The 13,526-nt window shown below is 49.5% G+C and overlaps 1 protein-coding gene across 4 annotated transcripts in view; it reads right to left on the bottom strand.

Annotated features, from left to right (window-relative positions):
* Nucleotides 1-13,291, bottom strand: part of LARP1 (La ribonucleoprotein 1, translational regulator) — a 53,897-nt gene extending 40,606 nt beyond the window's left edge. For all 4 annotated transcript variants that reach the window (XM_073649854.1, XM_073649857.1, XM_073649856.1 and 1 more), the window contains exon 1: nt 12,814-13,291. In XM_073649854.1, coding sequence (XP_073505955.1) covers nt 12,814-13,045 — 232 coding nt within the window. In that variant the 5' untranslated portion in view covers nt 13,046-13,291. The remainder of the gene's footprint in view (nt 1-12,813) is intronic.
* Nucleotides 13,292-13,526: the final 235 nt, after the last annotated feature.

Here is a 13,526-nt window from a genome sequence, read left to right as displayed (position 1 = left end):
CAGTTTTTTATACCAGACTTTCGCCTTCCTCATCGCACTGTAGGGCTGGAGGACTTGATCAGAAAGATCAACTCCCCCCATGTGCTTGTTGTACCCCAGGGCACAGTCCGGTTTGCGGACCGGTGCTGGGGTACCTCTAACGTTGGTGGCCGTGGTGCCGGGACCATGGATTGTGGTCAAGAAAAAGACGTCCCTTTTGTCTTTGTACTTCACCACAACCATGTTGCCGCTACATTGAGCTCGGCTCTCATCCTTTGGGAAAACCTGCTCAATTAGCGTCAAAGGGAGACCCCTCTGGGTTCTGCGCACAGTACCGCAAGCGGCGGTAGCTCTGGCAGAGAGGGACTGAAATAGGGGAATGCTTGTATAAAAGTTATCAACGTATAGATGGTAACCTTTATCAAGCAGTGGGCGGATCAAATCCCACCCTATTTTCCCACTTACCATCAGAGCAGGTGGACATTCTGGGGGCTGAATCCTTTCCTTCGTAAACTCTAAAGCTGTGAGTGTACCCTGAGGCACTCTCGCACAGCTTGTAGAGCTTTATTCCGTACCTGGCCCTCTTACAGGGCAGGTATTGTCGGAATTGAAGCCTCCCTTTGAAGTGGATGAGGGATTCATCCACAGAAATTTCCCTTTGGGGAACGTACACTTCAGCAAACTTCTTGCTGAAGTGTTCTATGACCGGACGAATTTTGAACAGTCTGTCAAAATTCGGGTCATCGCGGGGAAGGCTGTCCGTGTTATCCCTGAAATGTAAAAATTTGTGAATGACCTCAAATCTTTTGCGGGTCATCACCATTCCGAACACTGGAGTTTGATATAAAATATCGGTACTCCAGTATTGACGGATTTCTGGTTTCTTCACAATCCCCATGTGAAGTACCAGTCCCCAATATTTTAACATTTCTACTGAGTCAACGGGACTCCAAGTAGAAAACATTGAATTTGGGTTTGCAGACAAAAATTGTTGGGCGTAAATGTTAGTCTGCTCCACCATGAGACTGACAATGGCCTCAGAGAAATAGACTTTGAAAAAGTCTATTTCCCTGAGGTTTGCGGTCTCAAACTGGATTCCTGATTGGGGAAGGAAAATCAGGAATCCGCGGAGCGTAATTTTCAGGGACGGGGGTCCACACCGGGGCACTGGTGCTAGGTTGGGCGTGACTAGCACCAGGTTGAGGGTTACTTACAGATGGCTGTGGGTCTTCTTCCACGGCCTCCGGACGATGCCTTGACCTCTGACGTAGTCTTGGTGCCGGCTCGGTGTCACTGGAGGAGGAAGAATGAGAGGAATAGAGAAACGTGGGGTCCTCTCCCTCACTATCAGCTTCGGAGGCAATAAATGAATATGCCTCCTCAGCTGAGTACGCCCTAGGGCGGGACATTTTGTGTGCTGTGGGGAAAAAAAAAATCTAAACTTTATTATTAGTATGAGTGTACGTGTGTATGTGTGAGTGCTTGGTGTAAATCACGTGTGGGGGCGGTCAGGCGCACGGGGCGCAGGAGGGGGGGCGGTCAGGCGCACGGGGCGCAGTCAGGGGGCGCAGTCAGGGGGCGCAGTCAGGGGGCGCAGTCAGGTGCACGGGGCGCAGTCAGGCGCAGGAGGGGGCGCAAGAGGGGGCGCAGTCAGGGGCGCAGGAGGGGGCGCAGTCAGGCGCAGGAGGGGGCGCAGTCAGGCGCAGGAGGGGGCGCAGTCAGGCGCAGGAGGGGGCGCAGTCAGGCGCAGGAGGGGGCGCAGTCAGGCGCAGGAGGGGGCGCAGTCAGGCGCAGGAGGGGGCGCAGTCAGGCGCAGGAGGGGGCGCAGTCAGGCGCACGGGGCGCAGGAGGGGGCGCAGTCAGGCGCACGGGGCGCAGGAGGGGGCGCAGTCAGGCGCACGGGGCGCAGGAGGGGGCGCAGTCAGGCGCACGGGGCGCAGGAGGGGGCGCAGTCAGGCGCACGGGGCGCAGGAGGGGGCGCAGTCAGGCGCACGGGGCGCAGGAGGGGGCGCAGTCAGGCGCACGGGGCGCAGGAGGGGGCGCAGTCAGGCGCACGGGGCGCAGGAGGGGGCGCAGTCAGGCGCACGGGGCGCAGGAGGGGGCGCAGTCAGGCGCACGGGGCGCAGGAGGGGGCGCAGTCAGGCGCACGGGGCGCAGGAGGGGGCGCAGTCAGGCGCACGGGGCGCAGGAGGGGGCGCAGTCAGGCGCACGGGGCGCAGGAGGGGGCGCAGTCAGGCGCACGGGGCGCAGGAGGGGGCGCAGTCAGGCGCACGGGGCGCAGGAGGGGGCGCAGTCAGGCGCACGGGGCGCAGGAGGGGGCGCGCTCAGGCGCACGGGGCGCAGGAGGGGGCGCGCTCAGGCGCACGGGGCGCAGGAGGGGGCGCGCTCAGGCGCACGGGGCGCAGGAGGGGGCGCGCTCAGGCGCACGGGGCGCAGGAGGGGGCGCGCTCAGGCGCACGGGGCGCAGGAGGGGGTTGAGGAGATGGAAGAGCCAGCAGTGATCACTGGGCAGAAAGGGGGGTAGGAGCCGGCAGGCAGCAGGGGGGGTGATCACTCGGATGGCGGGGGGGGGGGCTGGTGATCACTGAGGGGGTGAGATCACTGGGGGGGTGAGATCACTGGGGGGGGGTGAGATCACTGGGGGGGGTGAGATCACTGGGGGGGGGTGAGATCCCGGGGGGGGGTGAGAGATCCCTGGGGGGGGGGGGTGAGAGATCCCTGGGGGGGGGGGTGAGATCCCTGGGGGGGGGGGGGTGTGTGTGAGATCCCTGGGGGGGGGGGGGGGTGTGAGATCCCTGGGGGGGGGGGGGGGGGAGATCCCTGGGACTGGGGGATGGTGTTGTGATCCCTGGGACTGGGGGATGGTGTTGTGATCACAGGCGCAGGAGACCACCGGCTGTCAGAAGGAGAGCAGCAGACGGTGGATGAAGACGTGGGAGAGAGCGGAGGGAGCGGTAGGAAATTGGGCTGGGGTGGAGGGGTGGGGGGTGGTAGGGGATGGAGGGGGGGGGTCGTGGGCTAAGTGGGGGCTGGAGTGAGACAAGGGGAGAAACAATTACCGGCGGCAGCAATGTGGGGCGGCAGGGGATCGCGGGCGGCAGCGGATCGCAGGAAGCGGGGGTCGCTGGCGGGTCTCTGGCGGGTCTGGGGTCGACGTCGGCGGCGGCTAACCAATCTCCTCAGCATCCACGGACAGGATAGAAGCTGAGGAATTTGGTTAGCCATTTAAATTTCCTCCTCCACATCTGATTGGAGGGCTAGCGTCACATGGACACTAGCCCCAATCAGATCTGGGGGGGGGGGGGGGGGGGGACAGAGGTGACACTCCCCCCAGCCAATGGCTGATGCTGTAAGCATCAGGCTATGCCCAGATTGAAATATTTCACCAATTTTCATTGGTGAAATGTTTCATTCATTCCGATTGGCAGTTTCACTAAAAGTGAAAATGAAACTACCAATCGGAGGGGTCCCAGGCACGGGGGGGGGGTTAATCCACCCCCCCTGGGGTCAACTTCAGGTTGTCTAGTTGCATCAGCAACTGTGACACCTGAGTGACCCCGCTCGCAGGCGCTGCAGGGGCTCTTTCCCTCCATGTCACAGACGCTGTGACATGGGTCGGGAACGAACTGTTTTCCATGTCACAAACGGTGTGACACGGGTCGGGAAGGGGTTAATGATAATATTTTGCGCTCTTTCCAAGGGGGCGTTGCTCATGAGGCAGAGCCGCCTTAGACACGCCCCTGAGGAGCCTGCGAGAACGATCTTCTTAAGACCAGAAAAATTATCACTAAATAAAAACAAGGCCCATATCTCTGGAACTGTTTGGTGGACTCCAAAATAACAAAATCCAGAATACTCAGGATTAAAATAATAGCAAGAACATTTTAAGCTCGGCGGCTGAGCCTACATGTGTATTGCGGTGAGGGGAGGCGCAGAATAATCGCTTTGAGATAGGCCATCAACGTCTGGAACGACAGGTAACAAGTCTCTTGTCGAATGAAGACCAAGCCCACTTTCCGGTGAACCAGACACAGCTCTGTAGTTTCGATAGTGACTGTGCCCATTACTTAACCCAACTATAGGTCAAGCCTATTCAAGTCAATGAGACTGAACTGGTGTAACCAAAAGTATACAGTGACGCATCAATGGAGTGGACATCACCCTTATGGTCAAGATGATCGACAGGGGTGTCGGACCTTTACGGATTCGACTTAGAGGTAAAGACAGGTACTCAATGTTTTAGTCACAGACAGACCCATTCATTGGGTCGAGGAGCTAGGTTCATTTCTGGCATCCGATGGGTTCTACGGGGATATAAGAAAGTAGTATAGTTAGACCAGATTTAATGGTCCATATACAGACCCCAATTTCCCGACTATCCGCTGCTATCCCTGCTCTGAACTATTTGTCTCATAGGAACAATAAGGTATTGCAGTCTGAGTCTAGAAAAATTTTTGGCAGACTGTTCCTGAGACCTCTGTGAACCGCTAATAGTGGCTTATCTCCTGGCGGGGGGGCAGTTGTAAGGCCCCCAAATACAGTACAGACAAAAAGTTTGGACACCTTCTCATTTAAAGATTTTTCTGTATTTTCATGACTATGAAAATTGTACATTCACACTGAAGGCATCAAAACTATGAATTAACACATGTGGAATTATATATGTAACAAAAAGTGTGAAACAACTGAAAATATGTCTTATATTCTAGGTTCTTCAAAGTAGCCACCTTTTGCTTTGATGACTGCTTTGCACACTTTTGGCATTCTCTTGATGAGCTTCAAGAGGTAGTCACCGGAAATGGTTTTCACTTCACAGGTGTGCCCTGTCAGGTTTAATAAGTGGGATTTCTTGTCTTATAAATGGGGTTGGGACCATCAGTTGTGTTGTGCAGAAGTCAGGTGGATACACAGCTGATAGTCCTACTGAATAGACTATTACAATTTGTATTATTGCAAGAAAAAAGCAGCTAAGTTAAGAAAAACGAGTGGCTATCATTACTTTAAGAAATGAAGGTCAGTCAGTGCGAAAAATTGGGCAAACTTTGAAAGTGTCCGCAAGTGCAGTTGCAAAAACCATCAAGCGCTACAAAGAAACTGGCTCACATGAGGACCGCCCCAGGAAAGGAAGACCAAGAGTCACCTCTGCTTCTGAGGATAAGTTTATCCGAGTCACCAGCCTCAGAAATCGCAGGTTAACAGCAGCTCAGATTAGAGACCAGGTCAATGCCACACAGAGTTCTAGCAGCAGACAATCTCTACAACAACACACCTCGAGGCTGTGTAAGGGCTATTTGACCAAGAAGGAGAGTGATGGGGTGCTACGCCAGATGACCTGGCCTCCACAGTCACCAGACCTGAACCTAATCGAGATGGTTTGGGGTGAGCTGGACCGCAGAGTGAAGGCAAAAGGGCCAACAAGTGCTAAGCATCTCTGGGAACTCCTTCAAGATTGTTGGAAGAGCATTTCCGATAACGGAAGCTCATCAAGAGAATGCCAAGAGTGTGCAAAGCAGTCATCAAAGCAAAAGGTGGCTACTTTGAAGAACCTAGAATATAAGACATATTTTCAGTTGTTTCACACTTTTTTGTTAAGTATATAATTCCACATGTGTTAATTCATAGTTTTGATGCCTTCAGTGTGAATGTACAATTTTCATAGTCGTGAAAATACAGAAAAATCTTTAAATGAGAAGGTGTGTCCAAACTTTTGGTCTGTACTGTACATATGGTCGGCCAAGCCCGCCAAAATCGGTGAAGCTTTCGTTGTGTATGGTAGGCTTAAAGGGGACTTGTCACTAGCTCAAAAGTGCTCAGTTTTTCCTATTATTTTATTCTCACCGCTCCCGAGTATTCCGTTTATTTATTTTTAAATCCGCCATATGGTCCCAGAGATATGAGCCTTTTTATTCAGTCCTAAATTTTACCGCATAGATCAAGAGGACGTTGCCGCAGAATTCTCTGGGGGCGTATCTTTAGCTTGTTCTGCATAAATTACCGTGGGAGCACCGCCCCCGCGGAAAGACCACGAAGAAGCAGCACTTAACAAAAAGGCTCATATCTCTGCAAACGTATGGCGGATATTCGAAAAATAAAAAATGGAATACTCAGGGGAACAGCGGGAATAACACAAAAGCAAAAACTGGACACTTTTGCTCTTTAACATAGAAGTGAACGGAGCGAGACCTACACCACCCATCCATTGATCTCCACCTGCATGCTGCCTCACCAAAAAGGAATGGGGGGCATAGAGGTATGGGTTTACCTTTTGTATAGAGCCAGCATCAAGACTCCCACTGAGAATGGAGCTGGTATGGGAATTCAAAAAAGGTGTAAAAGGAGGATAAAGTAAATACAATTGACTCTTTGTAACAATTCCTTTGTAATACAATGTTAATTATATAAGGGAACGCGCATACGGAGCAGGAGGAGGAGGAAAGCTCCTTCTTTGAGAAGTTTTTTTCACCTCCTGAGTTTTTGCTGCCTTATAATTGGAAAGTGCCTAGTTTGGAGCGTATTTTTAAACCCTAAAGATGGGGGAGTGATGCTAAAAAAAATAAAATAAAAAAAGATTTGACCAGCAAAGCGGATTTACAATAGGAAGAAGCTTTCAGGAGTTTGAGCCATTAATTGGGCTTTTTTTTTTTTTAAGGGGGTGGGGGCGACGCCATAAAAGAAGGCATGCAAATAGCCTTGACCCATGTGAAAATGTTAATGTTACCAGCAACTCTAAATAAAATGCTATATATGTGCAAACACGCTCACCTCACCTGCAGAGCAAACACAAAGGCCCCCTCAGGCATGGCTGCTTGCACAGGCCCGCTATTTCCTTTGGCAAGTGAGGAGTATTGCCTGAGGCTTAAGGACCCAAAACTGACTGAGGCCATAGAGATAAAAGAATCCCCCTACCCCAACTACAATAAAAGTAAAGGCCCCCAAAGGGAGAAAAAGTGCCTTATCTCCAGAGGACCTGCTTAAATCCAAAATACCCAATAGTTCTCTGCGTCTAAGGTTCCTAGGGGTGGGGGAACCCTTTATCTGACCTCAGACAATCACAAAATATTGCAAACAACTATTCTCCTGGTGCAGTCACTGTGTATATACATTACAGATCCTGAGTTACATCCTGTATTATACTCCAGAGCTGCACTCACTATTCTGCTGGTGCAGTCACTGTGTATATACATTACAGATCCTGAGTTACATCCTGTATTATACTCCAGAGCTGCACTCACTATTCTGCTGGTGCAGTCACTGTGTATATACATTACAGATCCTGAGTTACATCCTGTATTATACTCCAGAGCTGCACTCACTATTCTGCTGGTGCAGTCACTGTGTATATACATTACTGATCCTGAGTTACATCCTGTATTATACTCCAGAGCTGCACTCACTATTCTGCTGGTGCAGTCACTGTGTATATACATTACTGATCCCGAGTTACATCCTGTATTATACTCCAGAGCTGCACTCACCATTCTGCTGGTGCAGTCACTGTGTATATACATTACATTACTGATCTTGTACTGATCCTGAGCTACATCCTGTATTATACTCCAGAGCTGCACTTACTATTCTGCTGGTGCAGTCACTGTGTACATACATTACTGATCCTGAGTTACATCCTGTATTATACTCCAGAGCTGCACTCACTATTGTGCCAATGAAGTCACTGCATGTATTCAGTACTAGTCCTGACTTACTGCTTGCCTTAGAGCTGTATTTACAATTCAGCAGGAAGTCTCCCAGGATTCTCTGCTGACTCACATTCTGAGAGGTGTTGCCTTCACAGACACTGGACAGTAAACTTTCCATTTTAAAACTATAAACTTATGGTAATATGAGAACTTGGCTCCTGCAAATGTGTTCTATGTTTCTAGCAATGATCAGCAGAATTGGGAGTACAGCTCTGGATTATAAGATATCGATACAAAAGTTGGCGCAAAAGCAGTTTTACGTTTTTTTTTTTTTTAATTATGGCAAAAAATGGCATTGGGAAAGCAACACGTGAACATTGTCTAAGGTCTTGTTCACACTGCAGCTTTTCCACATTAGAAGTTTTTGGATAAATGCACTCATTAAATATTTGGTACAGAAATTTTTGCAATTTTTGGCAGGAAAAACGCATTAATGAGTGAAATCTGCAGCAAAAATGCTGAAAGAATTGACTTGCTGCAGATTAATTTTTGTTGTAGTTTTCCAGCGACAGACCGCTTTTTTTTTTTTTCTGCATGAAAAGCTAAGAGTGAACAAGGACTTAGTGACAAATTTGCGCAAGTGACTTTTTCCCACCACAGTGATTGCACGGCCCAGCAAGAACAAAGTGCCATACAAATGCATCATATGGTTTCTGCCCGGAACACGGAGCCATAAATGGTTATCCTCTTTATGACTACCCTAAAGGGGGTTGTCCACGGCTTGTGGCCGATTGGCTACAGGGATCGTGTGACATGTCAGGTGATCCCCAGGACAGCAAATGCTGACACCAGACGTGAAGTATAGGTGGTCTTATTTTAAAAGGCGGAAACATAGAGATTGAGAAGGGCGTTGTCCAAGTTAGTGCCGGCACTTGCTGTCCCCTTCTCAAACCCTATGTTTCCGCCTTGTAAAATAAAGCCACAGATACTTCACTTCCGGTGCTGACACTTGCTGTCACGCAATCCCTGTGGCCAATCAGCACTGGCTTCACATGAATCACATACATCCGGAGGAAGTGAAAGTTGTTGCTGGAGAGTAAAGCCAGCACTGATCGGTCACCGGGATTGCGTGAGATTATGTCATGCGATCCCTGGGACAGCAAGCGTTAACACCGCTGGAACAGTACCGATGCTGGTGTTATTTTACAAGGGGAAAACAGACAGAAGAGGGTTGTCCGAGTAGTGGACAACCCCTTAAATTTCCACCGTTTTCCTAGAAATTATAGCATTTTTCTGTGCTGATGGGCAGCCATGTTTGCAAGAAAAACAGGAACATCCGGTAGTCACTTTCTATTTCACTTGTCAAAAAGTCAATTTGTCACCACATTTGTTCAATAACAAAGTGACAACTTATCAAGAAACGAAACTTAAAAGTGACAGCCAAAATGGCTACTCTTGCAGCTCCTTTAGGGAAAAAAAAATAAAAAAAATTCCACCAAAACAAAAAAAAAAGAAAATTGCTTATAACCAAGTAAAAACACTGGTTTCAAAAATGTCAAATTAACATCATTTTGCTAGAATATGCCATCAATGTCCGACCCGCTGGGATCCTGCTGACCGGACACTTTTCAGATACTGTCTGCCAGGCGCCAAGTGAAGCCGATCATCACATCCAGCCACCGAAGGCGGCATTTGGCTGGGCCAGTTTTTCTAGTAATTAAAACTGAAGCAGAGGGGCCCCCAAAATGATTATAGGGTTTGTCTGGGTACCATATTTTAGAATGAAAAACAAAAAAACTTTGTCAAGCAAGACTTTCCCTCCCCCTCTAAAAAAACAAACCCCATCATTGAAGCACTCTGCCTGATATAGTGGATCCTAAAAATGGAACAGAAAGTGCCTACATGATGCCCAGGGCCCTGTTCACACTGTTTTCTGCAGTGGTTTGGGGTGATTGCATCTGGTTTGTAGGGGGGGGGGGATGGGTACTTGGATAGAGACAGACCCCCGCCGAGGACTACCTTTCTGTACCCATCTGAACAAATGGGCATGTTCAGAAAAAAAAATGCAAATGGAGTTCACTGAAGTCTATGAGGGTATGGGAACAGGCTGCAAAAAAAATGCAGTGTGAACAGGGCCTAAGAGTTCACATGTCCATTAATCATCCGTTTAAAACAGAAGAAAACCGGACACCTTTTAAAAACTGATTTGCTTTTATTTTAACCCGAATCTGTAAAAAAAAAAATGGACACTTTCGACATCTGGTTTTTAGTGGTTAAAAATGGATCCGATTTTTTTTTTTTTTTTTTAAATTAAGAATTTGTGAGGAACCAAAAAGCGTACCCACTAAATATATATATATATATTTATTAATAGACCCATTAACTGATTGCATAACAGATACCTTTGTCATAAACAGAAATAACTGATCAGGTTTGAATAAGTTTTTTTGGCCAAACCTAAAAAAGTTGCGCACACTGTGATTAAAACAATCTAAGCAGTCTAAAGGGAGCTGAATAAAATGATACTTTGATACCTGGAATCCATTGTTTTATTCCAGAGAAATCCATGTTTTTCTTAATATGTAAATGAGCTGTTAAGATCTATGGGCGGGACAGAAATCCCCCCCTGAGAATCTCCGTCCAGAGACTCCTGATCTCACTGCAGAGTTGTGTTATTATACCTGACACATCTGAAGATGTCTCTCAATGTTTCAGTGTTTGTGTCACAGAGCAGCATTATTGGTACAATACAGCAGAGCTGTGAGAGCTATAGCAGTTTGTTACCAGACCAAGTTCTGTGTTAGTTACATGTCATATTCATTTAAAGGGAACCTGACAGGTCACCCGTGACCTCCAAACCACCAGCATGTGTACATTCATATATAAATCCCCTGCCTCCTGTATATTATTATTACAGCGCCATTTATTCCATGGCGCTTTACATGTATATCTCATTACCATTAGTGGAAAAATTTTTTTTTTTTTTTTTTTTTAACTCCGCTACGCGCCTCTGAACCCAGGAAGCGGACACCCAGTTTTAGGGGCACACTGAAGTGTAAGAAAGGAAATCGCGCACATGCGAGATTTGAAGAGACACGACGATGACAACATGATTTGCAAAGAGTTGGCATCGAGCCCACAGGGGCTTGATAAAGTGAGTGGGACGACTAGTTTTGGGAAACCAACGCCCCATCGACTAGTCTGAAACTTATTTGCATATTGAAAACGGAATTTAAAAATAGTAGCTAGGCTTAATATTTATATACACGTGCTGGTGGCTTGGAGATCATGTGGGAACCTGTCTGTTTCCCTTTAAAACAAGCTCAGGAGGCAGATTCCCCAAGAGATCTATGTCCGGCCCATAGATCTTAAACAGCTCATTTACATATAAGAAAAATGTGGATTTCCCCAGGAATAAAACAAAATGAAGATACCATGTTACTCAGCTTCCTGTGACCTACATTCCCATATAGACGGCTTAGGAGGGTTGATCCTATTGACAGGTTACATTTTAAAGGGGTTGTCCGGGACGTCAACATTGATGGCCTATCCTTAGGGGAGAGTCAGATGGCCGTATAACTTGTCAGGGATGGTAACAAAATGCTCTCCTGACCCGAGCGTGACAGCATGCATTTCTACACAGCTGTCAAGCTCGGGTCAGTTCGAACATTACGTTGCGATCCCCATCCGACTCTTCCTTTAAGACAGGTCATCAATGTCTGATCGGTGGGGGTGTGACACCCTCACACCCGCTTATCAGCTGTTCCCGGTAGCAGCCGCAGTAGCTCAGTCAACCGAGTAGTGGCCGTGGTCAGGTACTGCACATCCACCCACCATTTATTTTAAAAGGAATACCTGATCACGGCCACTATACAGTTGATGGAGCTGTGCTGGTCCGCCAGCTGCGGACACCAGAAACAGAAACAACTGATCGTCAGCACCCCACCGATCAGATATTGATGATCTATCCTAAGGTTAGACCATCTGTGTTAAAGTCCCAGACAACCCCTTTAATACGTAAATCACCCCCAAAAATAGTTCTACCCACAACTTTTGTTCCAACTAGAAAAAGAAGCTACATTTGTGGATCCTTCAGCTCCAATTCTAATGAATGGATCCAGGACGGGACATTTTATTTCCAGAATGGACACAAATAAACAGCAATAACTACTGGCTGTGTGAACGCAGCCTAAGAGCTGCCATGTTTTGCAGGTCTATGGTACAGTGTAATGTCTGTACAGTCAGGCTGCACATGGAGGCTGTGACAAGGAGGTGCCAATATTAATTAGCACATGCTCCCTCCTCCCCACAGGCAGCAGATCTTCCCCACTGCCCCTCGTGTAGCTGACGATTTATGCCCACTAATTGCCACTTATAGCCTGGGCTATTTATACCAGCACAGAGCAGAGTGCCAGCGAAGCAAGGGAGTCTCGCCAAGGCGCAGTCAGTCAACCATGATCCCCAAATAGGAGACAGAGATGCCTAGAAGGCAATCACACCCCTTCCCCTGTGCCATCGGTTAGGAAAAGGCAAAGTGGGAGGGGACGTGGATCTGTTACACGCAGAAAGCACGATCATGCGGGAAATGAGGCCCTGTAACCGTGCACACGGTGCGGACAGGCGCTCAGGCCTAGGGAGAGAGACCCACGTTGCCTGTCTGCAGTGGAATGCTGGGTAGCAGCGGTAGGCGGGGCCTTTAGAACGTTGGACCGTGAACGTTCTAAAATGGAACGTTGGACTCTGAACGCTCTGAATGGAACAGTAGAAAAGGTGAAGAATCCTCCAACACGGGACGATCGACTGCAAAAGCGATCGCTGGGGGAGGGCACGATCTCCTCCCCGCATCACTGGGGACCCACCGAATGTCTGGGTGCTGGTACAGAGCCAGCTATCCTCCACCCAGGCCAGACTGCAGTGTCATCAAAGGGTGTAATGGACACCCCACCTCCTCCCCCAATCCAAGTCACCGCCCCCCATATCTCCCGTGTCACAAGCCGACTAGTAAGGGGGGTGGGTGAGCAGGTGACCTTATAAGAACCTCAATAATCAATACAAAAAGTGATCAGCCCCCCCCCCCCCCTAAAAAACGAGCAGATCGTGACAAGCACATGGTCAGACACTCCCAGAGATCTCAGCATGGCACAGCTTCACCCCACAACACACACAGCATGCCCCTGCACAGCAGATCTGCACCCACCTGCGGAGATCTGGCCATTCACCGGGCCCCCGGGGCCCCCACTTCCTTTGATCCAGGGGTTCACCTTGGGCGGAGGAGCTTCCACAAACTCCTTGCGACCCAGCCCATCCTCGCCGTCCTGCTCCGGTTTGCCCCCCTCCGATCGTCTCTCCTCCACCTCCGTGTCCGGTGGCGGCGGTTGCTGCTGCAGGGGCGGCGGTGGCATGAGTGGAGCTTCTACCTGAGTCGCCATGTCCCTTGCCCCCTACCACCACCACCCGGGCGGGGATCAGAGATCGGACCAGCCGGGGTTATCGCTCCGCACCGGTCACGTAAGGATGAGTGGAGGAGATGGCCGCACACCGGGCGCCTGATCACCGGGCGGAATCCCGAGGTTACCGCTGCAATATGGAAGCCAAGGAAGACCACGCGATGGGCTGTGCGGGGACGCGCTGTGAGACACGCTGACGTGCGCGCCCCCGACGGTCCTGGGGGGGAGGAGGAGAGTAGGGGGCGGGTATCTGGGCTGAGGGTCAGCTGGAGCCTCATTCATGCTGCACACGCTTCTCCTCTCCCTGCTGCTCTGCAAAATGCTGGCTATGAGCACTGCTGAGACTTGTAGTTCTGCAGATAGAAATCCTAAAGCTGTGGCCATTAATCTGTGAGACTACAACTCCCAACATGACTTGTCAGCAAAAAGAAGCGAACATTCCTGTGTGTCAGACATGGATCTG

This window comes from Phyllobates terribilis, unplaced genomic scaffold (genome assembly GCF_046119375.1).
Source record: "Phyllobates terribilis strain yellow unplaced genomic scaffold, ASM4611937v1 Scaffold_10__3_contigs__length_209671492, whole genome shotgun sequence".
NCBI lineage: Eukaryota > Metazoa > Chordata > Amphibia > Anura > Dendrobatidae > Phyllobates > Phyllobates terribilis.
This window is presented reverse-complemented; position numbering and strand designations above follow the sequence as displayed.